Genomic DNA, 23,792 nt, shown 5'->3' with positions numbered 1-23,792 from the left:
TTTCAGTAAATACATCAAATGCCTCAGAAGATGCTTTAAAAAGAAGAAAGAAACTTTTTTTTACCTTATAAATCTGCTTAACTTTACAAAAACATACATTTTTGTGCTTTGTGACTTAGGTTAGCTAACTGTTAGCTTTGCTAAATCTGAGGTAAATTAGCCTACATGCTAGTAGTTGTGTTAGTTCGCGAGAAGTTATATAATATTTCTTTTCCCACCCGTTTTCCGATACTCCCAGCCTTCACGCGCTAGGATTGGCTCTCAATGTCTGTGAATCTGCACTGACAGCCAATCAGAACGAAAGCCGCTGGCCGCTCCTCGACTGATTAGCCAATCCAAATGCAGGGGCGGGATTTGTAGCAATACGGGCGGGAAAAAAGTACCGTAACTTTCGCTTCCCTAAAGATTAAGTTACTGCTTAAAAACCAGAGATTTTCTTACAACTTTTCTCACAGATTTCACAGCTTTCTTTCGCCCGTGAGTTCGCCATGTCTCTCCCAAGGCAGCTGAGAGAGGAGAGGTGAGAGAAAAACACAAAAAATACAACTTTATTTTACTTTCTACTTTTATTTTTTTGGTTTAACGTAAAGCGCGTGAGGTAAACTGGCGTGAGGTAAACTGAAGGTTTCTGAGGCGTTTTAAAAATAGATTAGCCAAGCTAGCTATTTGTATAAATGAACTACAAGGTTTTAATACGATATGTATTAGTTAATTTGTTCAGGTTTCACAGAAGAACTGTTTTTAAAAGGTTTTATACAGGTTTGATGCCAATTAAACACTTTTTAAGGACTTTTTCCTTCTTTAAACCCTGTTTTTACTCTTTTGGTTTCTCTCAGTGATTTTGAGCAGCTGCCGGACAATGTTCCAGTCAGCGCCACCATCGCAGATATTGAGGAGAAGAGGGGCTTCATGGTTTATTTCGTGAGTTTTAAACACCTCAGTGATGTTTAAATAAATAAACACCTTCAATGAGTTATTTCACTTACTATCCACCTGTTAAAAACAATTACAGAACCAGCTGGCATTTCAAAGTTGAATTAACGTTAAATCAACTAGGAGTGGCCGTAAATAATATCACGATATTTTATGGTATTTTTGTGATAACAATACTTTTGGTGATATGGCAAAACACTGAACTAAAAAATACTATTTTATGAATACACTACTGCAACAAAATGAAAGTGGGCTGAATACAGAGTAGATCAGCACAGCAGTGACAATATTACAGGTTATAGGCAAGACCTCAAGTGTATTATTGTGATTATACCACAGTTCTATTCTCACTGTTTATTGAAAGATTTTGAGTCAAAAAGGTTGAGAAAATATGATCTATTTTGTTATAAACACTCCGCCAGTTAAAATAGTTCTATTGCTCTGTTTGTAGCTGCGCTGTTTGGCTTGTAAGCGCTGCATCATAGCTAGGTTACCTGTATGTGGCGGAGTAATACAAGGAGAGCTTCGGTTACGGTCCATTACCGGCTGATAACGGCACTCATAGAATAACACACAATCTAAAATGTATCTGCTTTCTGCTTGTTTATGATGGCTTATACACAACGTTCTCTCTCTCACTTTTTCTCCTTCTCTCCATCTGTCTTGTTATCTATCTCTTTTTTATGGTAGTGCTTTGTGATTGAGGTGAAGACCAAAGGAAGCAGTAAATATCTGATTTACCGCAGATATAGCGAGTTCTTCTCTCTGCATCAGAGCCTGGAGCAAAAGTTCTCCCCTGAAACTCAGCCAGGACCCTACACCTGCCTCCTTCCCACTCTGCCTGGTGAGTGGCTTTTTTACAGCATTCATTTTAACAAGGACAAAGCAGAACCTTGGGGAGCAAACATGGTTTTGAAAGGCTAAAAAGCTCTAGATTTTAGCATCTCTTCTGTCCATCATCCACTCCCTCTAAAAACAAACTAAAGTTTTCCAGCCTAAACAAACTGGAGCTAAATACACATCAGTGTTGTTTCAGGCTTTTTATAAGCCTTCAAATTTCTAATTGCCATTTTCTGCTGACACAAGCCCAATATTGACACTGACATGACCCTTTAATGCAACATTATAAAAAAATATTTTCAATAAAAATCTAAAATATTTGCTTAAGAATTATGTTGATTCTTCACTGATTGTAATAGGGAGAATGGTGTCTTAAAGCATGATTTATATTTACTGCAGCAGAGTAAAAGTAAATTACGCTCCCTAACTGTAAGCACAAGAGCAAAAAATATCAATTTTCAATAAGGCTGCTTTAGGCATCTAATCACAGTTGCAGAATGTATTAAAGTAATTTTAAGATTAATAACAAAATAGTTATATTTTTGTCATTTAAATCTGTCTGAGTGTTTTTTACACTGATCTAAACGGAGGAAAACATCAGAAAAAAAGAAAATGAGAAAAATATGCAGAATTTGGGAAGACTTAAAGCAGATTTCAAGGAGCCCTACATAAAAGAACATGCATTCAGTGTTTTCTCGGTGCTACGCTTGGCAGACTGACAGTATAATTGAATTTGTCCGGGTGCAGTGGTCATTTGTAGGGCGCTGGCTGTGCGTTTTGAAGGACTGTATGCCATCATTTGTTTTACTTCCCTGTACTATGCCTGACTGTCCCTCACTGTCCCTTACTGCCCCTTACTGTCACTCTGCTAATTTCACTGTGTCCAACAGGAACTGCAACTGACAGGCAGAGTTTTGGTCCTTAAAATATTCAGGAGCTCAGCTCTTCCATTAGGGTGCTGAGGTCAAACAGTATCTTAAAAAGCCCCTTACTGTAGATCTGTTTAGAATAAAATAGGGATTTTCTAGCTAGGACTCCTACTAGAGCTCATATCCAGCCCAAAAAATCCAGCCTGAGCCCATAAACTGTCATTATGAGCCCAAGCCCAATTTCAACCTGAAATTATTTTAGTAGCTAGTGCGTTAAAATGAAGCTTTTTAAAAAAAATGTTTGAATGAGCAAACTTTTTTCAGAATTATGTTAATTAACATTGCAACTCTGAAGAAGCATAGACCTGTTATTCAAGAATGTTCTTTTATTAAGAACAACTACACACAGCACTGCAAGTCAAGAGCATAATGTGGAAAAGTGGAAGAGCTTATGTGTGCGTGAGCCACAGAGCTGCGTGATTATAACTTCCTAATTTGTGCAACTTCTGCTGGGCCACTCATATAGAATCTTTACTGCGTTACTGTTTATTCAGGCATCTATAAACTCAGTACCGGTACTCTGGTTTTCTCTGTTTTTTTTTTTTTTTTCGGAAATCAAGGGTTTTAAAAGAGTTTATCTTACTTTTGTTATAGAAATTGTATCTGCTGCCTAGGTGTTGCTTTTAAGTAGATTTTGGAGCATTGCTGTGCGGATTTGATTGATGTTTCATTAAAAAAACTTAAGTAAAGTCACCTCACCCCATACAAAAGTATTGGATGAAGCATCATCCTTCGAGAAAACGCTGTTCAATGGCTCCACAGCTCAAAGTTTGGGGGCTTTATACCACTCTACCATGCGCCTGGCATTAGGCATGGATCCAAAAGGGTTAATTTTTATCTGCTTCAAAGATTTCTAATCGATTGGGAGCATTTTAACAGGGTGTGTGGATTTGCTCTTTCGTATTAGCAATGGGAGCAATTGGTCTAAAGTTGAATGACAGTGTTTGTTAGAAGAGAAAACAGTGTGTGAGATCAAATGAGGCTTTTAGAAGATCAAGCAGCAACAGAACAGAACAAGTACAGTAGAAACTAAAAAGCATGAGGGACCTCAACTGGGAGTTAAATAGAGTTGCAGTCGGAGCGCCTGTGGCCCTCGCACAGCAGCCTGATTGTATGAGTCCAGCTAAGTAGCTTGCAAATTAGACCCAGGAGCCTGATTGTAACACCCATGACGATAACAGATTGTCCTGCTACGACTGAGAATACAATATGGAATATAATTAGAATGAGGCGCATTAGTGGCATAATTGGTGAAGATTGTTTGATCTGAGTGGAGTAATGTTGAAACAAGATAATGACTCTGCATCTGTCCTACTCTCTCTCTCTCTCTTTCTCTCTTTCTGAAACCCTCTGGTGTTAAATATAGAACCCTGGAGCTTAATTAGGATTATAGGGCCCATCAGCCGAGTCCATTAGTAAAGAATGAACGAGAGAGAGAGACTGATCGAGAAAGAGGGAGATGATGGCAGGCTCGTTAACATGAGGCTGAATCTGATTCCGTTGACGGGTCTGAGCGAAGCGGTCATCTTATTAGAGCTTGTTGCAGGAGAACGCTTTTCATAAGGGCCGCTCCTGCAGGTTTAAATAAATGAAAAAGTGTGAAGTGATTTCCTGTAATGTGCTCGGGTCGTAATTAAAGCTCTTACGCGAGCCTCGGGAAGCTGGTTGATTGTTTTCTTTGCTTCATAAGGGAATTAATTGCTAGCTGCTTATTTCTCTAGTTGTTGTGTTCATTTCTTTGTTTGTCCTGCAGGGAAAGTCTTTATGGGCAACAAGCAGGAAATAGCAGAGAACAGAATCCCTGAACTCAACACGTATATGAAGGTGAGCTTTCTCACATGGCTCTCCTCTCAAATGCACTGACCAATTGTTGTGCTTTTTGCCTTAACATAAACTTTTTCTGCAACTTGCCAGATCCCTTTAACTGAAGATTTACAATTGATCTTTAAGTTTAATTATAAGACCCTGATGCTTAAGCATTATATATGTTATATATATGCCCAATGCTTATGCTTACATATTGTTAGAAATTTCCCAAAAATAAATTAAAGAGAATTTGACTATAATTATTTACAGACTTTCAAGCTAAGTAATTAGGTGCTACACAGAAGGCTATGTGCACTTTTGGTACCTGTGCTGCTGCAATGTTGTTTTTTGTGACATATCTGTTTGTGGTGGCTTCAGCAGTGTTGCATTTAACAACCGAAAACTCCACACTTCCTCTTTTCAGGCATGCTTCTCCTTTCTGTTACATTCTCACTCATTTTCTCCCTCTCATCTGTTTAAAGAATTAATCAAGTAAGCAGTCAAACATGCCATTTGATTTGATTTACTGTAAAAGAAATTTCCTCTTTGGTTTTATCTTCAGTTGCTAAAATCAATTCCCCACCTCCTCTCTTCTTTCTCTCTGTGTTCAGAAGTTGCTTTGTTTGCCTACCTGGGTGCTGCTGGACGATTTAATTCGGATGTTTTTCTACCAAACTGAATCGGACAGTCAGCAAGTGCCCAAAGCATTGCGGCGCCTCCGGCCCCCCACGCGAAGAGTGTAAGAACATTTCTCCTCATTTTACCCTCTAGAATTAGTTGAGAAATGGGATTTAAAGTTTGTCACACCATCACTTATTTTTAGAAGAAGTTTCAGTGAAGTTTCTCCAGCACTGAGGTTGGAGCAGTATTAGCATTAGCCTTTAACCACAGAGCTAGCTCTTTTGCCGCTCAGAAGCGTGCAATTACTTTAAAAACAAAGGTTAAATATAGATATTTTGTGACTAGCAAGCAGCCCCCTTCAACTTTACAAGCAGCTTTTTTATTGAACAAGGTGCAGAAAATTCCTCCTTATATTTAGTTAATGAAAAGTGTAAAACATGAAAATGTTTCTCAAGCCTATCTATGGAGATGCTCTTAAAGATGTACAGTCTCGAATGCTCAATTTTAAAAAGCGCATTTAACCAACAATTTAATTTAACAATATATATTGATTAATCTCCCAGCAATAGTGCTTAAGATTAGTTTAGGTTTAGAGAAACCTCCCTCAGATAATAAAATAGGATAAAACTAAATAGGATTTCATAAATCTTTAATGTGGACCCTTTTAACCTCATTACAGCCCCGCAGTGCAGAAGCAGTGGGCAGTGTGTGTGTGTGTGTGTAAGGCACAGCGTTAAACACTCTGTAGGAGAGATTCAGACGTGTTTATATAATAAAGCCCCCACACTTACACTGTTCAACCTGCTGCACTTAAATAGGTTACATTTACATCTCTCTCTCTCACTCTGTCTCTCTTTTTACAGTCTCTCTCTCCCATCTTTCTCTTCTGTCCTTCATATTGGCTCTTATATCTCTCTGTTTCTCTTATGTCTCACAGTCTCTTATTTGCTCACTCACTCCCTCTCTCTTTCCCTTCTATTCCACTTTTTTTTCTCAAATCTTTGTCTCTGTTTGATCTCTCGCTTTCTTTAATTTCTCTCCCTCTCATTTTCTTTTCTCTCTTAAACATCTTTTTGTCTTTCTATTTGCTATCAATCCAATCTTTCTCTGTTTCTCTCCTAACACGTACAGGTCCCTATCTCTCACATCTTTCTCTCTCTTGTTCTCTCTTATCTCTTCTCTCTCCTGTGTTTCTCTCTTGCACATCTGTCTAATATTTCTGTCTCTCTCTTTCTTTCCTATTGCTCTCTGTTTCTCTCCAATCTCTCTTCCTCTTTCTTTTCACTGTTCCTTTTCACTGTATACTTTTCTGTTTCCCTGTCTAATCTTTCTCTTCCTTCTCTCCCATATCTCTCACTATGTCTCTCTATGTCTTCCATTTTTCTGTCTCTAACACTAACTTTCTAACCCTAACCCTTTATTCTTATCTCTCTGTGTGACTGCCTGACCTACTGTCTCTCCACTCGTCTCATTTTTTAATCTCTTTTTCTTTTATATCTGTCGACTGCTTACAGTCTGCCAGTTACACTCTCTACATCCTTTCCACTTATTCTTGTTTCCATTTTTTTTCTTTATTACCATCTATTCCTCTCTCGTGCTCTCTCTCTCTCTTTCTCTTTTTTCTCTCTTAAGCAGATAAACATGAAACTTTTGGCTGCATGCCTAATGCCAGGCGTGGGCTAGAGGGTTATCAAGCCCCACAGCACTGAGTTGTAGAGCAGTGGAACAACTGTGTTCTCTGAAATGATGGATACTAGAGCTCCATCCAGTATTTTGTGTCGAGTTGTCGGGGAGTTGGTAATGATAAGGTTGGGGTAGTAATCCTCATCCAGCATCCTGACCTCACTAAAGCTTTTATCGCTAAATGCAATCAAATCCTCACAGCAGTGCTCCATCATCTAGTCGAGAGCTTTCTTTAAAGAGTGGAAAAAGATAAACCTTTTTAATACCTTTGATTTTAGATGTAACTTTTGTCCATAGAGTGTATACACAGTATATGATCAAAAGTATTGGGAAAGCTACAGTAACTTTGTACTATCATATTCTAAATCCATAGACATTAGTGTGGAGTTTTTTGCAGCCCATTGCAGCTCTACCTGCAGGTCTGGAGCTCTGAATTTGTTGATCAGCAGAGTGTTGAACACTGTTCTGCACTACTCTTTAGATGGTCATTAGGTGTATGATTTTATACACCTGTGGCAATGGGGCTGACTGGATCACCTGAATATAATAATAAAGAGGCATGTCTCCTCAATTTTGTCCATATATTGTATATATACAGTGCAAAATCCTGTGTGGGTTTGTATGTGTGTGTTTGCTGCAGTTTAGTGTAAAATATATGTGTGATTTCTCTCTCTTTTTTGGCATGTCTTTTTCTCTTCCCTCCAGCAAGACGGAGAAACCCAAAACGGACCTTCTCTCGTCCCCCAGAGCAGAGGTACAGTAATTGTTTCCTTGGTAACCCTTTTTTCACAAGCCCACACACACTCACACACATATATACACACACACGCGTGAGAGCTGCCAAGAAGCTCACAGAACAGCTCCAACATGTGGTCGGAGGGTTACGACACACAAACCTACACTTTTGTGGAAGTAAGTGCAGCCACAGTGCTAAAGAAGCACAGTCACGATCCCACTCACACATACAAACGCACACACACAAAACACGCATATCTACAGAACAGCACCAGATCGTGATTTTCAGCTCAGGTTACAACACAGAGAGCTACACTTAACTTTGTGGAAGCGAGAACGCTGGTGTTCCTACACACACTACAATGAGTGATGAATTATCTGCCAGCTGTTAGCCACATGCTATGAGTAAGGTCATTGGTACAATCGTTATTGGGTGGATTTCCAAAGCATTGCACTCTGATTTGCGTAGCTTTCTCAGAACGTTGTCTGTGATATGGCTTTCACATCACCAGCAGTATAGTGCTTTGCTTTTTGCTCAGCTCTGGCCATTAATGGTTGTGTTGCTGCTGACTGTGAGGGTTGCCTGCTGTGGGTTGTCACCAATGCACTATGCAGTTTGATTTTGGGTGTGTCAGTATGTATTTGGTATTGTGAGAATGCAAACATGCGTAATAATTCTCTTTATTAATCCTGGGTGTGGTTAATTTTGGGTGTAATATGAAATAAACCAACCAGCTTGCCATTTCTTTTACTTTAGCGGATTGCGATTTTAGTGGCGCAGTGCTTCTGCACTTTTCAGTGCAGAACATCTGATTGTTGGCTGTTGTCAAGATTTAAATCAGTAAGTGGAGCACCTGTGTTTTCCGCTGACAAGATAGCAATACGTCCACCTCGGCCATATATTCCTAAACTCGTCTCTATTTTATTATTTTATTTTTAGCTGCACGGGCACAAGGTATGAAAATGGACTGTTAATGGGGTGTAAGGGAGCTAACTTACCAAACATCTTAGCCTGGAAAAAAATGCGTGCAGCCAAGCCAAGTGCCAAAAAAACCTTTGAGGAGCTTAAACTAAAATATGAAATTTTAATATTATTTAGCACTATTCACATTGATATCAGGATATCAATAATATCCAATTGTACTCTCCAGCTGTTATGTCATGTAAGGTTTTTTTTTACAGCTGTTTTGTTTTGTTTTTGGGATAGAGAAACAACAGTGTAGGGCCTCGTAATACATCCTGGTGAGTTAATATTTGCATGCTGTCACATATGCAGTGTTGCAGTCTAGTGACAATACTGGTGCTTTCTCCATATCCTTCAGCCCCACTGAGTGACTGAGTGACGGAAATCTTAAAACATTAGTGGGTTGTGATGGGACTGTTGCGAGAGGATACTCTAATGGTGTAATTTTCCTCCCTCACTCTTTTCCACATGTGTAATCTCTCTCTCCCTTTTTCTGTTCCTCTTTCTGTGAAGGTGTGTCGCTCCCCCCTGGTTTCTAGGTCACAGGGTCACACTATCATTAGTTCCTGGCCTGCTCTACTTCCTTTACTAATTTCTTTAATTATCTATGTCCCTGCTTTTCCCCTCCCTGCTTTCTTAACTCCTATCATCTATCCATCTCTATCAGTCTCCCTCTTTCTGTCTTCATTTGAGTTCATTCAGTTCGCTTGATGACGGGATGGTAGCAGAGCAGCGTGAGCATTGGTCGCTGTAGAACAGTGGGTAACAAGGGACGACTAGCTTCCTTTGCAACACTAACTCCACATTCTCCTGCCTGTATAACATAATTTAAATTTAACTCACTCTCTAAATTCTGGAAAATGCTGTAGATGAATGAATGACAAATGGAAAGGTTACAGGAGTTTGCCCCCAAAACAGCTCTCTTTACAAGACAATTGTTGTATCTCGGCTGTCGATTTCACCTTTAACTGAACTTTCCTCTGTATATTGTACCGAGTTTTTCACACTATTAAGCGCACCGGATTATAAGGAGCACCGGATTATAAGGCGAACTATGAAAAAACGTCTATACTCTGGTCTATTTTCATACGTAAGCTGCATTAAACTCCACTAGTAAGGAACAGGGGTGTCGCCATGTTTCCCTTCTAATTCAGCGGATCTTGCCGTTGGGTGGTGGTGGGGGTGAACTAAGTTAAGTAAAGCATAGATTTACAGATTTTCACTAAGGCTGAGAGCAGGAGCATTAGCATTAGAAGCTAACCGCTAGTTCTATCTGCAGTTAGTGCAAGCAAATGTCGTCCGACAGCGCTACACTGAGGAAACCCTAAATCTTTCGGTAACCCACATCGCTTTTAGCTAGTGGTTCTTCCCACGTAGCTTGCTTTTTACTCACCTCTGTTTGGTAAAAGAGCTATAAAACATATTGCAATTAAATTAAGCGATTATATTCTACACCGCATGAGATAATCCATATAGACTGTATAAGATATCTGGTCCAAGATTAGATTTGTCGTTCCAGTGACTCCCAGCAAAGCAGCACCAAAAACTGGTGTAGGTGTTTCACCCAGGGCCTTTTCTTTAAATGAGGTGCAATACAGATCAGCCAATAAGAAGTCACAGTAAGCTCATTTAAATATATCAGTCTTAAAGTCACAGTAATTAAAACAGCCTAAGGATAAAGACAGGTTGGACAGTGATTGCGTGGATTGCATGATTTTAAAGTTATTATCGTTATTGCTTTTTTTGCCTAAATTGAATCAGTAGTCTCCATGAGTTAGGAACACAAGGAGCTTCAGTAGGAAGGTTGTTGGCAAGGTGTGTGTGTGTGTGTGTGTGTGTGTGTGCAAGCATGTGAAAGAGAGAGAGACACACACGCTTGGGTGGAGTTCATGGCTCTGGTAATAGCATTAATTTGTACATACTGACCTTGACATACTAAAATGCGACACACGTACACACATGTAGCCTGTGGGCATAGGACAGAAGTGAGCAGGGTGGTCTGTGTGTGTGCGTGTGTGTGTGTGTGTGTGTGTGTGTGTGTGTGTGAGAGAGAGAGTGATTGAGATAAAGAGGAGGATGTAGAGGATGAATGAATGTGAGCTCAGGACATTAGTCTTACTGAGAGAGAACAGGACAGCATGATTCAATACACTCATTTACACCAGTGCCCACCATACAGAGGCCATATCAAACACATTACATTATCTTTGTGTGTGTTTGTTGGTGCGTGTGTTTTTTAGGTCCACTGACCTTGAAGCCACTTTTTTAGACTTTTTATCAGAAATACTACTGTATAGCTGTATTTTACAGATGTACAGTTTATACAATGTTCCCCCAATTATTGATAGAACAAAGTACAAATACGTTATCATTTTTACACAAAAATCAAGACTACGTACAGATAATCTCTTATTGTGATCAACAGCACAAACTGCATGATCAGTAATATACAGTGATTAACTGGCTAGTTCATTGACAGTTCCACTACAAAATGCTGTAATGCGGATTTCTGGGGGAAATAAAATATTGCCACTATTAGCACAGGGGAACTAACTACTGGGATTAGAGTGGGAAAGGTCATTTTTAAAGAGAAGAATAAGATGGAAAATAGGGCAAGTATTTTTTTACAGATCAAAAAGGGTCCCATAGAGTAACAATACACTCCTCAATACTTCACATCTAGTACTTGACATTCAGTTCACCACTAAACACCACTGGCTAAATCTGATGAAGCCATACATGACCTGCATGAAAAAAGCACTTTCATATTTAGCTGGGACATCTTCTTCTAGGACTGATTTCAGGTCAATAAGAGCGTACTGTAGGTGCGCAGTCCTGACCCTGAGCTTTGTTCCCGCTATCCCCAGACAGATTTGGATTGCTCATGGGATGTACCATACCCAAAGAGAGAGAGAGATAGGAAGATAGAGAGATGGAAAAGGATTACTCTGGGATTTCCTGTGAGTTCTCCTATAGATATACGGTTATTGGATATACTGCCACAGTCACACAGATGAAAGTGCCCTTGCTGTCCTTCCAGAAATAACCATTAGGAATAGATTAGATGCTCTTTAGATAAGGTCGATCCCATTAGATGCTCTTATCTTGTCCTCTTTACAGTATACAACTTTATTAGGACTGGGACAATCCGATAAATAGAAAGAAGCGTTTTTTTAAATGTTTTAAAAAGGTGCATTTTTGTTGCATATTCACTTGATCTAGGTGATTAGACTCCACTACACTATATTGCCAAAAGTGTTCGTCCACCCATCCAAATCATTGAATCTGGAAGTTCCATCTGCATCCATGACCACAGGTGCATAAAACCCGAGTGCAGACTGTTTCTACAAACATTATTGAAAGAATGGGTCGCTCTTAGGAGCTTAAGGAACCCCAGTCGTAAAATTTCCTCACTACTAATTATTCCACAGCCAGCTGCCCAGCCCTATATAAACCCTCATTCTCTCTCTACCTGAATGTCAAACAACTTTGCACTCTCCTCCTCCCCATATTCCTCCTTTTTCCCTGTATCTAATCTTGTGGATAGATAAAAACCCAAACCTCTTGAGGTTGCCCTTCCATTACGGCTTTAAGGGTGTGAGAAATACTAGCTAAATGCATGTTAATTCCAGGTTTAATCACGTCCACAGGGACCAAGTAGAAGTGTACGATATGGACGAAAAAATGTGATGTACGAAAGCGCTGTTATCATTTTATCGAGATTCTTGATTGGATAAATCTCCTAAAAGGTTTTTCGTCTTTTACCAGATAAAAAAGTAGTTTGGTATGTGTGTTTACTGTGGACCTCTAACTATAACTCTACCTCCCTCTACCTCCAGCCTCGTATTGTCATATAAGCTCAGTCTGCAGCGTGAAGCGCTCCCTCTGTAGCAACACATTGCAATGCAGTTTGAGGTTGCTATTATTCACAATGTTATTGCAACACTTTTAGAGATCGTGAAACTCATATCGCCATAACATCTTATATCCATTTTTCTAATTCTCATATGATGCTAACCTGAATTGACTTTGCAGTCTGAAGTCTGTTTCTGTAGTTTTGCACTGAAGCTACAAGGCTATCTGATTAAAGACATGGAATCTGGGATGCTTGGGGTTTATAGGGATGAAAACCTGAAGCCACACCAGCACTTTTTGGGTAAGATTGGTGGTCAGTGGTTTACGTGATCATTATGATACTTCTGGTCTACAGAAAGTGTCACAAAGAAAGTCTGTCTGTCTACATGCAGCTTAGTGTGGGCTGCCAGTCATCTGCTTTTCAGACTCGGACGGATGCGTCCGTCTCTTATCTCTCAGTGGGCTGAACGTTTCCTCTGGTAAGTAGTGCATGAAATTTGGGCGTTGCGTTAGCTGCATTTCAATGAGTTGTCTGAAACCGGCGGCAGTCGAGCTCCTGAGGGCAGTCGGGGTGTTTCGACACGGTTTAAAACACGGCACAGCCGCTGGCGTCAGTTCAACTACAGTGGTTGAAGCAACTTCAGGAAGGTCATATCTCACAAAGCGTAGAAGTTATTCTTTTTCTTTGTTTCTCTGTTGCTGCACAGTACTGGTAGAATGTGTGAAGACATTTTCTTAATTGCTGCTAGTGTTTTCTGTTGTTTGCTAGAGTTATTGGGCCAATCAAAGCCACAGATTGCAGAACAGAAGTTATTACATGGTACCAAAAGTGATTCTCATATGGTATACTTACACTGATGTGCCACATGTCAGTAGAACAGAAATTACTATGGTGTTCTATCACTTCTGTCATGTCCCATAGAAGCTAAATGATATGGGTGTTGGGTCTCCTGCATTGAATATGTAGGTGTATGCTATCTCATGACTTTTGTCAGTTTAAATGACTTAACAGTAGAAGTAGTAGGAGTTTCTAATGAATCATTACGTCTCCATCTAGAGCACTGATCTGAATTTGGCCGCCTCTAGAAATAACCACCTGAAGTAACACAAAAACATATTTGGCAATTTATCATAAAGGATTTATAAAGGTTGTAATTACACATTAATAATGTTCCCTCTGTGGGGATCCAAATGAAAACTTCATTTTAGCACCCTGAAGCCTGCAGTCATCTCTTTGTATCACCCCCTTTTCTCCTGGGACTCTCCAAACCAAAAGTGTGTCGCTCATTTAACCGAAGAGACCCATCTTCTTCCTCCCAGGTGGGATAGCATGTGCTAAAGGAGTTCGTTTAGCAGGTCGCTGACTCCTTAATTGGAATCAGGGTCTTTTTATAAAACCATCTAAAGTTAGGGTTGTTCTCTCTAGTCCCTGTCCAGAACAGACTGACCCTGAAAACACCAGCAGAAGGTAACTAGAAACAGAAAAAACTCAAACCAGCTTTTAAAGTAATGTTTTAGATGTATGTTATCAGTCAAAAAATAATTTCTAAATAATAATATAATGTTTTGACGGTTATACCACTAAACTGGTGAAAACGCAGCCTGGTTAGCTGAAAAGTAACACAGTATAGCCCTGAATAGAACTGGTTCAAGAACTAGAGTTCTTTTGGTGGAAAAGTGCTATTTAAAGCCTGTAAAAAAACTGCATTTAAACAGTGAACTAACAAAAAAGATCAGAAAAGGGCAAAGAATTAATCAGTGGTCAGAAAAAGTAATGTTCTCCCATCCATTAATACAGTGCCTTCGTGTGAACATTAAGAGTTCTCTGTTTAAGATACAGGGTAACTCATTAGCACATATATTGAGCTGTGAAGGAAATTGCTTTGTCACTTTGAGCTCTGAGTGTTTATGTGATTTTATATTGTCTCAGGGGGTTTGGGGTATAATCACATTTATAGAATGTCTCTACACTAAGCTTATCCTTGCTTCAGGCGGGATTTGACTATACAGTCAAAACTTTTTTTGTGTTAATGGGTTTTATTAACAGGTTAGCATTTATTCATTTTCATGGTTGCCTGATATTTAACATTGATAGTATCCATAAATGACCAATGATCTTTTTATTTTTTCTGTTTTTGGTTTTTATCATTTTTTTCAATCACATTTTGGATATTTAGGTTTTTAATAGTACTATCAGGCAATAAAAAATCTAAAAAAATGAATTAATTACATGCTCTGTGAATTTTTGTTAAGAAAGTATTTTAAACTGTACAATTTAAATTAATTAATTAAATAAGTTACCTATAATGAACTTCAGTCAGTATCTCTATTAGTATTTCTTACAACACTAGACCCATTTTTATAGCTGCTCTTTTATTCATCTTTAATTATTACAAAAGCTCAGAATCTGTGTTTGGAATCCGAAGCTAGATTTTACAATCTCTTTTCTTTATTGTACACTTTATATCAGAACAGGGCTGAGCATTTCTTTTTTGTAAAAGGAAGATCAGTGTCTTTTTAATCACAACCAAAGAGACGTACATCAGGAGCTTTCACTGATTATACTGATTAGAATTTAAAGATTCGAATAACCAAGCCATAGTCTTTCAGAAACTTTCACACCAACAATGCTGATGAGATTCGTCTCTTTTAAAACACAAAAACGCCTCCACCGATACTGCAGCGATGTCTTTAGGGTGTTGGGGAGCTGGTGAGGAAGATGAAGATGGTGTGAAAGAGGCTTTATCACAGGCAGAGATGGAGTTTTATTCAGGCTGCAGAGAAAGGCTAATGCATCTGCGTCCTGCAGAGTGGACCAGTGTATTGTCCTTCACCTTAATGAACACAGCACAAGCTTTTAGCAACACCGTTTCTGAGTCTCTGTACATGCTCTGCCCACGGGCCTAAACACACACACACACACACACACTACAGTTTAATTGCCAAGACATAATTAGCTGATGCCATCTAACAACGTCTCACCTACTCACTCCTACTCCAGCAAAACAAAACACTTCTTTACTTTAGCACTGTAGCACACAAACATATACACACACACTTGACCACTGTGCTAACTGCTTTATTTCTTTGCTGTGCTTACAGATTTGTCTGCTCGTAAAACATTGCCTTTACTACCAGTATTTTCTCCCGTTTAGTTTTACACTCATTTACTGACTCACTCACTCACTGACTCACTAATTTTTTTTACAACAGGTGTTGGCACAAAGCAACTTTACAGAAACGTGATTACAGGACAAAGAATCAGGCAAAGATTCACTCACTCATTTACTCTTTACTCTCTGATTCACTGACTGACTGACTGACTGACCCACTCATTCATTCACTAACTCACTCATTTATTCGTTCACTCACTTACCTACTCACTCTTTTATTCTCTGATAGATTCGTTCATGCCTTCACTGACTTACTCAATCATTCACCCATTTACTGACTAACTCATTTATTCACTTACCGACTGACTCACTTATTCACTTACCAACTGAAACATTTATTCATCTACTGACTCACTCACTCATTGGCTTAAACAATTACTGACTGACTGACTCACTTACTCTGTGGCTTACACACAATAGATTTCATGCATTGGAATAAGTACAACTGAATAAAACCTACAGTAAAACAGCTTTTACTCCTTTTCTCTCACTCTCTTTTTATCTCACTCTTTCAGTCATTTTCTCTTTCTGTCTCCTTCTTTCATCTATTTTTCTTCTCATTTCCCCAACTCACTCACCAACTCAGTCACTCACTCACTCGCTTGCTCACTCTCTCGCTCACTCTCTCTCTCACTCATCAGAAAGTTACGGTTAGGCTGCAGTGTCCTACCTTTTGCGTTTTCACACTCTTGACACGTGCTCTTTCTTTCTCTCTGCCCGCGTGTGTGTGTACGTGTGTGTGTGTGTGTGTTTCAGGCGGTGTTTGACTTCAGCGGGAGCGGGAAACTGGAGTTGAGTCTGAAGGCTGGAGATGTGATCTTCCTCCTGCGGAGAGTGAACGCAGACTGGCTTGAGGTGAGCTGAAGGAGAGAGGGAAAAGGGAAAGAGAGAAAGAGAGGGAGACTGTGATAGAGACGGGAGTGAGAGCGAGAAAGAGAGGAAGAGAGGGAGTGAGAGAGAGAGAAAGAGCAAGTGATGGAGAGAGGGAGGAGAAGACAGGATGGTGGGAAGGCTGGAGGAGAGAGTTAAGGGTGTAAAAATACAGCAGTGCTTTGTAACACATCAATCAGAACCTGATGACCTGTTACAATAAAATATTGGTAATTTTGCTTGTATTTAACAAATTGAGGCTGAAAAAATATTAAATATTAAAACTGTATTAATGTAATTATTTGAATACCTAACATAACTTCATTTAGATTGTAAGTAATTGTACTGCAGCATTTTAAAGGGGATGCGATTTGTATGGTCAGGGAGATCAGTCTGGATTATAAAATATTAAACACACTATATAATCGAAAAATTACTGAAAATCTGAATAAATCAGTGCAGAATGTCTGTCTAAATAAAGTGATCGGTATTAGACAATTATTACTGTTAAGTTACTCAGATCAGATCACACTTAATCGGCAATGGCTGATGCTCAGCATGTAGGCACACCAAATCGGCATCTGTCAATACAGACCAAATATTATTTGACCAGAGCAGTATTGGCTAATTTGACAGGGTACATACAGTCTAAAAAACTTGGAAAAGTCATGGTATTTGAAAATAGCAATTTCCAGGCCTGAATAAGTATTTGCAAAAATAAAAATAGTCATGGAAATTTGCTCTTTGTGTTTCCGAAAGGAAGACTTGAAGTGCAACATAGAGACAAAAGAGAGATTCAGAGTTATATAATATGTAGATCTTGTAAAAGAGAGAGAGAACGAGATGAGGGGATGTTGAAAAATGATTTAGAGAGAGGTTGCTGAGAGGGAAAGAGATGTGTAAATAAGTAACCCAGTCAGTGGTACTATCCAAGATAGAGAGAGACAAGATAGAGATATTAGAGTAGAGATGAACAGGCAAGAGACGAATGAAGAGAAAGTGAGGGAGGAAGGGTATGAGTGTGCAGGTGTTTGATGTGGGAGTGTGCAGAGGAGTGAAGCGTCTGAAGTGGGCAGATATGCTACACACACTCTGATACTGAGCGCTGTGGGAGATCCACTTATAGTAATTTATTTTTTATTTAAAGAGCAGCTTGTCAGTAACACTGAGTTCAAAATGAAAATGGAGCTTAAAAAGCGAGAGAGAAAGAAAAGGAAGAGAAAACGTATATATACATACATATATAGGGGAATGAGAACATAGTGCTTATCCTTACTGCCCTACCTAATGCCCTAAAACCTCGTCTAATACATCTCCACAATACATCCCCTAATATATCAACACAACATCCACTTTCATTTACTTTCTGCAAGACGAATTTCTGTCTGAATGCTCTCCTTATATCACCACAAGAATCTCAGCAAAACCTTCACTAATCTTTCCTATTAACCTCCTATACTACCTCCCCAAAAGCTTTACTAACATGTTCTCAAAACATTTTGACAATATCTCCCTAAACATTTACTAATATTCCATAAAGCATTTGCTAATATCCTCCCATAACCTTCACTTACATCACCCTTAAACATTTACTATGATTTCCTTAAAACCTTTACTACACTAACATATTCTTTAAAACTTCACTATAATATCCCCAAAACCACCTCTATCTCTAAAAATCCTCACAAAACATGCCGTATTTCTCATCTGTTTTTCACAAATCCACCCTTATCACCCCAGTTATTCACTAATATTTCTCCAAATCCATTTCTCCCAAAAACTTTTACATCTCTCAAAATCCTTCACCATTTCTCCTCAAAACTTCCCCCCAGGACCTTTCCAAGACCTTAGCTATCTCCCCAATTATTCACTAATACGTCCCCAGTACCTCCCCAAAATCTGCCCCAGCTTCCCATCAAATCCTAGCTAATTTTACCTCATAATCTACAGTAATATTTCTCTTTGACCTTCACTTACATCTTTAAAATCTGTCTAAAATTTTCAACATCTACTTGTGATGGTGTGCAATGTTGGTAATTGACCAGCAGATGTCAGTATGGTGCAGTGTCAAAGTGAATGGTGAATAAATGGTGAATATTGCCTGTTTTATGTTTGTGGTATATATTGTCCGTTTGTCTTTTTCTCTCTCTCTTTTTCAGGGTACTGTTAAAGAGCGAATAGGCATTTTCCCAGAGTCGTTCGTGAAAATTATTAAACCTCTTCCCGAGAGTGACTCAGATGAAGAAGGTCGAGGATCCAAAAGAAAAGATGGAGCTCAGAGCTCCTACAGCTGCCTGCACTGCTATCTGCTGGAGCCGGACGGCGTTACCACCAGGTAGTTTATACGAGAAGATACTTGAGGATCAGGTATCGGTAGTTTTTATGGGCAGGTATTTGAGGCTTAGTGGGAAGGAAATGGTTTATGAGTTATTTGGAAGTATTTTGAATTATGAAGATGGTGTTTCTTTGCAGGGATGTGTGTGTGGAAGAAGACCTCTCTATCCAGCCATCGTATTTTGATCTTCTTGCACGGATGAGGTAGGACACACACACTCACACGCTACTGCTGTGTGAGCTGTTGTGCACTTTCACACTTCACTTTTACACTTTCACAAACATTCTCTCTCTCTATCTCACTGTCTCATTTAATTTTCCATTTCGCCACCCTTCATTTCGTTTTCACTGGCTCATTACTCTGTTGTACCAATTTGTCATCTGCTCATTTATTTCCCCGGCTTTGTAATCATCCTTATTATTGTTCCCCCCGCGGCGCTGAGCTCAGAGGAGCGTAATAGGGGGCGCTTCTCCTCAGCGCTCAGGTCTCCGGTTGCTGTTTGAGTTCGATGAGGAGAAAAATGAGTAACTATGAAAAGGTCAATCAGACAGACTGTCTAATAAGGGGAAGTTTGAAATCCTTGTGGCTAAGCTGCATATGCTTTTCTGTAGAAAACACACACACACACACACACACTCATTTCTTGGAAATCAACCCAAAGCTCCTGCTTGACCACTGAGCACAACTTCTAAGAATATCTTAATAAATATAGAAAAGCTCTTTTTGTCCTGCAAAAGACTTTGTTCTGATAGTTTCTGTAGTGAGTCTGTAGTGAATGTAGTGAATCTAGTGAGTCTGTAGTGAATCTCAGGCTTGGTATTTAATGTTCTTATAAGGATATGGGTAACATAGAAAACATTAGCATAAGGTGCATTGCAAAGATGTTGGCACTCGCTAAAGAGACTAGTTTCAGTACAAAATTAAATTATTTATTATAGCCAGAAACTGTAGGTTGGCTGGAAATTTGATCTGTCACACATTAAAAGTTTGTGAATCCTTACAGTTTTTTATATTTCTGCATAAATATGACCTAAAACATCATTAGACTTTCACACAAGTCCTAAAAGTAGGTAAAGAGAACCCAGTAAAACAAACAAGATAACAATATTAAACTAGGTATTTTTTAATTGAGAAAAATGATCCAATATTACATATTTTGTAGCAGCAAAAGTATGTGAACCTTTGCTTTGCGTATTAGTATAAGTGACCCCCCCTTTGCAGCAATAACTGCACTTAAAGGCTTTAGGTAACTGTTGATCAGTCCAGCTTGGATACATACAGAACAGCTCTATCTCTGGGATGTTGAATGTTGGTAGGTTTCCTCACATTTACTGCTCACTTCAGGTCCTTACACAGCGTTTCCATGTTTAGGACTGACGTGCCTCATGGTGGAAAAAATAAAGATTTTAACCTCACTAACTGTATATTACCACTCTCCAGAATGCAATATTTAGCCTATTCAGTGAGTAGCAGAGCTAGCTAACAAACACCACCAATCACACACAACACTGAGCGCTGCAGCTGCTTTAAGAAAGCTAAAGGGATTCTTTAAAATGCAGAATCTGACAATAGATACCCGTTTCTGCAGTATAGGCATCTAAATAAATAAATAAGAAACATATGTCCCCATAAGTCAGTTTATTTTGGTGAATTAAGCTCTTCTGTTTATTTACAATCAATGTAAGAACGTGGCTGTAATTAGAGGGATTTGCCCCCTGGCTTCTCTTTTCTATTCATGTAGCATTTGGTCCCGCCCAAGATTTGTATTGGCGATTGGCCAATCGAGCTGAAAAATGATCAGCGATGGAAATCGCCCACTAAAAACACTAATCGTTTTTTGTTTGGGGCTTTGTGTGAATAAGCACAGGTTGGTGTGTATGTGTTATTGCTGAAGTGTGTATTGTCTGTGTCTCTTTTAGGGACGTTTTCCAGGTTGAGGACATTGCGCTGAACTACCGGGACCCTGAAGGAGATCTGGTGCGGATCCTGGATGATGAGGACGTGGCTCTGATGATCAGGGAGGGCAAAAGTGGATCAACAGTCAAGAGACCTTTCAATCAGTTTCCATGGGAACTTCACGTCACCCATTCCAGTGATCTGTCCGTTTACAACACAGAGTACTGAAGTGTGTGTTTTTGTCTGTGTGTGTGTTTTTGTCTGTGTGTGTGTGTGTGTGTGTGTGTGTTTTGTCTGTGTGTGTTTGTCTAAGCAAGTGCAAGCCCTGAAATGGTCACATTCCATTTGAATTTTGTTCTTAGAAGGTGTTTTTGGGCGTTTTCACACCAGCAATATATGTTTTCAGTTAAAACAGATGATTCGTTTGTATCCTTAGTGCTGTTTGATTCTATCAATTATACTCCTTTTATTTGAGCTAAACTGCTGAAAAGGCGCAGTGTAATCTGTTATATTAGTAGCCAGATAATGCTAAATACCACATCTATGAACAATCATTGTATCTGCTGCTCCATGCTGTTCACACGCACGGTCAGTGTTGCGCTCACTGCTCACAGTCACGCGGACATCTGAGCTGCAGGTCCTATTAAAACAGTGTACATTTTCAGCGTTCAGTGTTAAATCAGCTTCACACTGCACATATATACGCACTGGAACACAAAATCTTATTTATTGGTGCGCATTTTGCTGCGCTTACGTTTATGTGTGAAACCAAATCAAACAGAGGGAGAAACGCTCCATCAACTGATCCGTATCATAGAAACAAAATATAGGTGTGAAAACACCATGAAAGTAACTTTTTATTTTTTTATTTTTTTAACTTTAAATTTACTTGAAATTACTTGTAGATCTAAGGCTATATTAAAACTTGCTGTATAAATGGCATGTTATTCAGCCATGTTTAAAGCGTTTTATTTTACTTTGACACACTCCTGACACTTGTCTTGTGGCTGCATTCATCCATTTCATTAAAAACACGCGTTTGCGACACAAGCCTTATTTTATTGTAAATATAAATGAGGTCAGTTACCTCACCTCTTACCTCACCGCCACACACGACCAAACTACACATTTATTTATGCAACAGTGGAAAAGAGGTAAAATTAATGAAAACCTTCGGTATTGAGCCTTAGGTCAAATATTTCATTTTGTTCCGTTTCAGCCCAAAAATTTAATTTCAGTTCATGCCTAATTTATAATAATGGGATTAGGAGCCTAAAATTTTTTTTTTATCTGTACTGTATGCAACATTGCATTTTAACTTCTCATATTTTTCCGTAAACAATAAAATACCATCTCTTTAGTTATACATAAAGACATAAATATGTATTTCTGAGATAAAATTATGTTACCTTACAAAATATGCAAACAGTGGAGAAAACAGAGTGTGTGTGTGTGTGTTGTTTTTGAATCTGTGTGTTTGTGTATGTTAACCAGTACCCACTGTGCCAGCTTCCCTCTTTCAGTTCCTTTCTGCAGAATATTTGCTGCCCAGAAATTCTGTCCATCAGCGCTTTGCTTTCTTAGGCACTGAGCATGCACACACACACACACACACACACACTCTGCTACATCTGCTGTGTTGTATACGCTTTATAGTTTTAACCCTGAAAAATCCCTAAAAATAATGAGGACATTATGCAGTTTTACACTGTAAATGCAGTATAATAACTCGTCCTGTCTTTTGTCTGTCACCATGTTTTTTCCGTCTCGTGTTTTTCTAGTCATGTTCTCTCCAGCACATGCCCCTCTTTGTGTTCTCCTTGCTCCGCCCTTGTTATCTGTGCTCCCACGTGTGTCATTTGTAGCTCTGCCCCCTCGTCACCTGTCCCCAGGTGTTTCCTGTTTCCTGCTACTTCCATGTGTGTATATAGTTCCTTTGTCTCGGTTTCCCTTGTCGGTCGTTGTTAAAGTTTTTATTTTATTGTTTATTTGTTTGTTTGTGTCTGTTTTTGTTAATAAATACTCACAATTGTGTCCGCATCCGCATCTCCCTTGCTGCAAACCTGACACAGATTTAGCAGCTAAGTTTGATAAAAAAAACACAAAAATGAAAATATCCTTTGAAATATATACTATTAGTTGTTTTTGTTTTATTTAAGTAAACATTAAAGTGATTTAAATATTTGTTATGTAGTTTAAATTATTGTCTTGTTGGTATTGTCATTATGCAGTATGCTTTAGCATTAATGAAGTAATAAAGTATAATTAAATTGTAAAGTTTGTTGTAGTTTTTTGTGCCCATTTTGGAATTGCAGGTACATTTCAAAAGAGTTTACTCTTCAGTCAACTTATTCAGTCATCCTTAAACTATTTAAACCATTTAAACTAGTAGCAGATTGAACATTTTACATAATTTTTGTTTTACTACTCCCTGTTCTGACTTCAAAACAGATTCCAAACGCCACATATGAACAGAATTTTATGGATTTTCAACAAAACATTATTTATTGAAACTGTTTTACAACAACAGAGCCCAAAATATCCATGTTCTGTATGAGCCCGATCCGCAACATTGTGAGCCCGAGACCAATTTAAACCCCACATTTGTTTTTAGTAAAGCATTAAAACTAAGCTTTTAAAAAACATCTTTGAGCTGTTTAAATGAGTGAAATCTGTTCAGAATAATGGTAATTAACGCTGCAACACTGAAGAAGCATAGACCTCTTATATTTTAATAAAAATGTTTATTAAGAACAGATCACCGAAAGATTAAAACACCAAAAATAGGAGCAATGATCCACAATCCTAAATTAGGTAAATTAGGCTACAAGAATAATGTCTGAATGACTTTCCTCTAATCTAATATAATAAATAAGCTGCTGGCGTACCTGTTAAGATATGAATGCGCCAAAGTCAGAGCACACCTGCCTCTTAAAGGGAATGATATCTGGCACACTGATATCACACTTTATTTTTACATTACACGACTTTTGCTTTGCATTTTGAGCTACACAAAGTGTATTTTGTAGTCCTCACAATACCAAATACAACAAAACGCCCTAAATCCAGCTGCTCGATACACAATTGAGAGGTGCGCTATAGATCTCTAAAATAGGGCACAATTGTGTGGAATTAACTGTCAAAACAGATCA

At 38.8% G+C, this 23,792-nt stretch overlaps 2 protein-coding genes across 2 annotated transcripts in view; one reads left to right on the top strand and one right to left on the bottom strand.

Moving 5' to 3' along the window:
* pvalb7 (parvalbumin 7) overlaps window positions 1–16,285 on the bottom strand; it is a 35,594-nt gene extending 19,309 nt beyond the window's left edge. The window contains exon 1 of the mRNA XM_007257612.3: window positions 16,210–16,285. The gene's annotated coding sequence lies outside the window, so the exon portion shown is untranslated. The remainder of the gene's footprint in view (window positions 1–16,209) is intronic.
* On the top strand, window positions 351–22,917 carry ncf4 (neutrophil cytosolic factor 4). The gene is made up of 10 exons (XM_007257613.3): window positions 351–520; window positions 837–921; window positions 1,624–1,777; window positions 4,456–4,526; window positions 5,120–5,247; window positions 7,518–7,566; window positions 16,296–16,394; window positions 18,569–18,744; window positions 18,882–18,947; window positions 20,664–22,917. The coding sequence occupies exons 1-10, from the start codon at window positions 489–491 to the stop codon at window positions 20,866–20,868; spliced, it is 1,065 nt and encodes a 354-aa protein (XP_007257675.1). The 5' UTR covers window positions 351–488; the 3' UTR covers window positions 20,869–22,917.
* Window positions 22,918–23,792: the final 875 nt, after the last annotated feature.

This window comes from Astyanax mexicanus, chromosome 23, assembly GCF_023375975.1.
Source record: "Astyanax mexicanus isolate ESR-SI-001 chromosome 23, AstMex3_surface, whole genome shotgun sequence".
NCBI lineage: Eukaryota > Metazoa > Chordata > Actinopteri > Characiformes > Acestrorhamphidae > Astyanax > Astyanax mexicanus.
This window is presented reverse-complemented; position numbering and strand designations above follow the sequence as displayed.

Excerpts from the sequence above, each read along its gene's own strand:
- ncf4 (XM_007257613.3), top strand. The coding sequence starts at position 489 with ATGTCTCTCCCAAGGCAGCTGAGAGAGGAGAG. Across the intron at positions 1,778-4,455 it reads CCTCCTTCCCACTCTGCCTG|GGAAAGTCTTTATGGGCAAC; the intron begins GTGAGTGGCTTT and ends TTTGTCCTGCAG. Across the intron at positions 18,948-20,663 it reads GATCTTCTTGCACGGATGAG|GGACGTTTTCCAGGTTGAGG; the intron begins GTAGGACACACA and ends TGTCTCTTTTAG.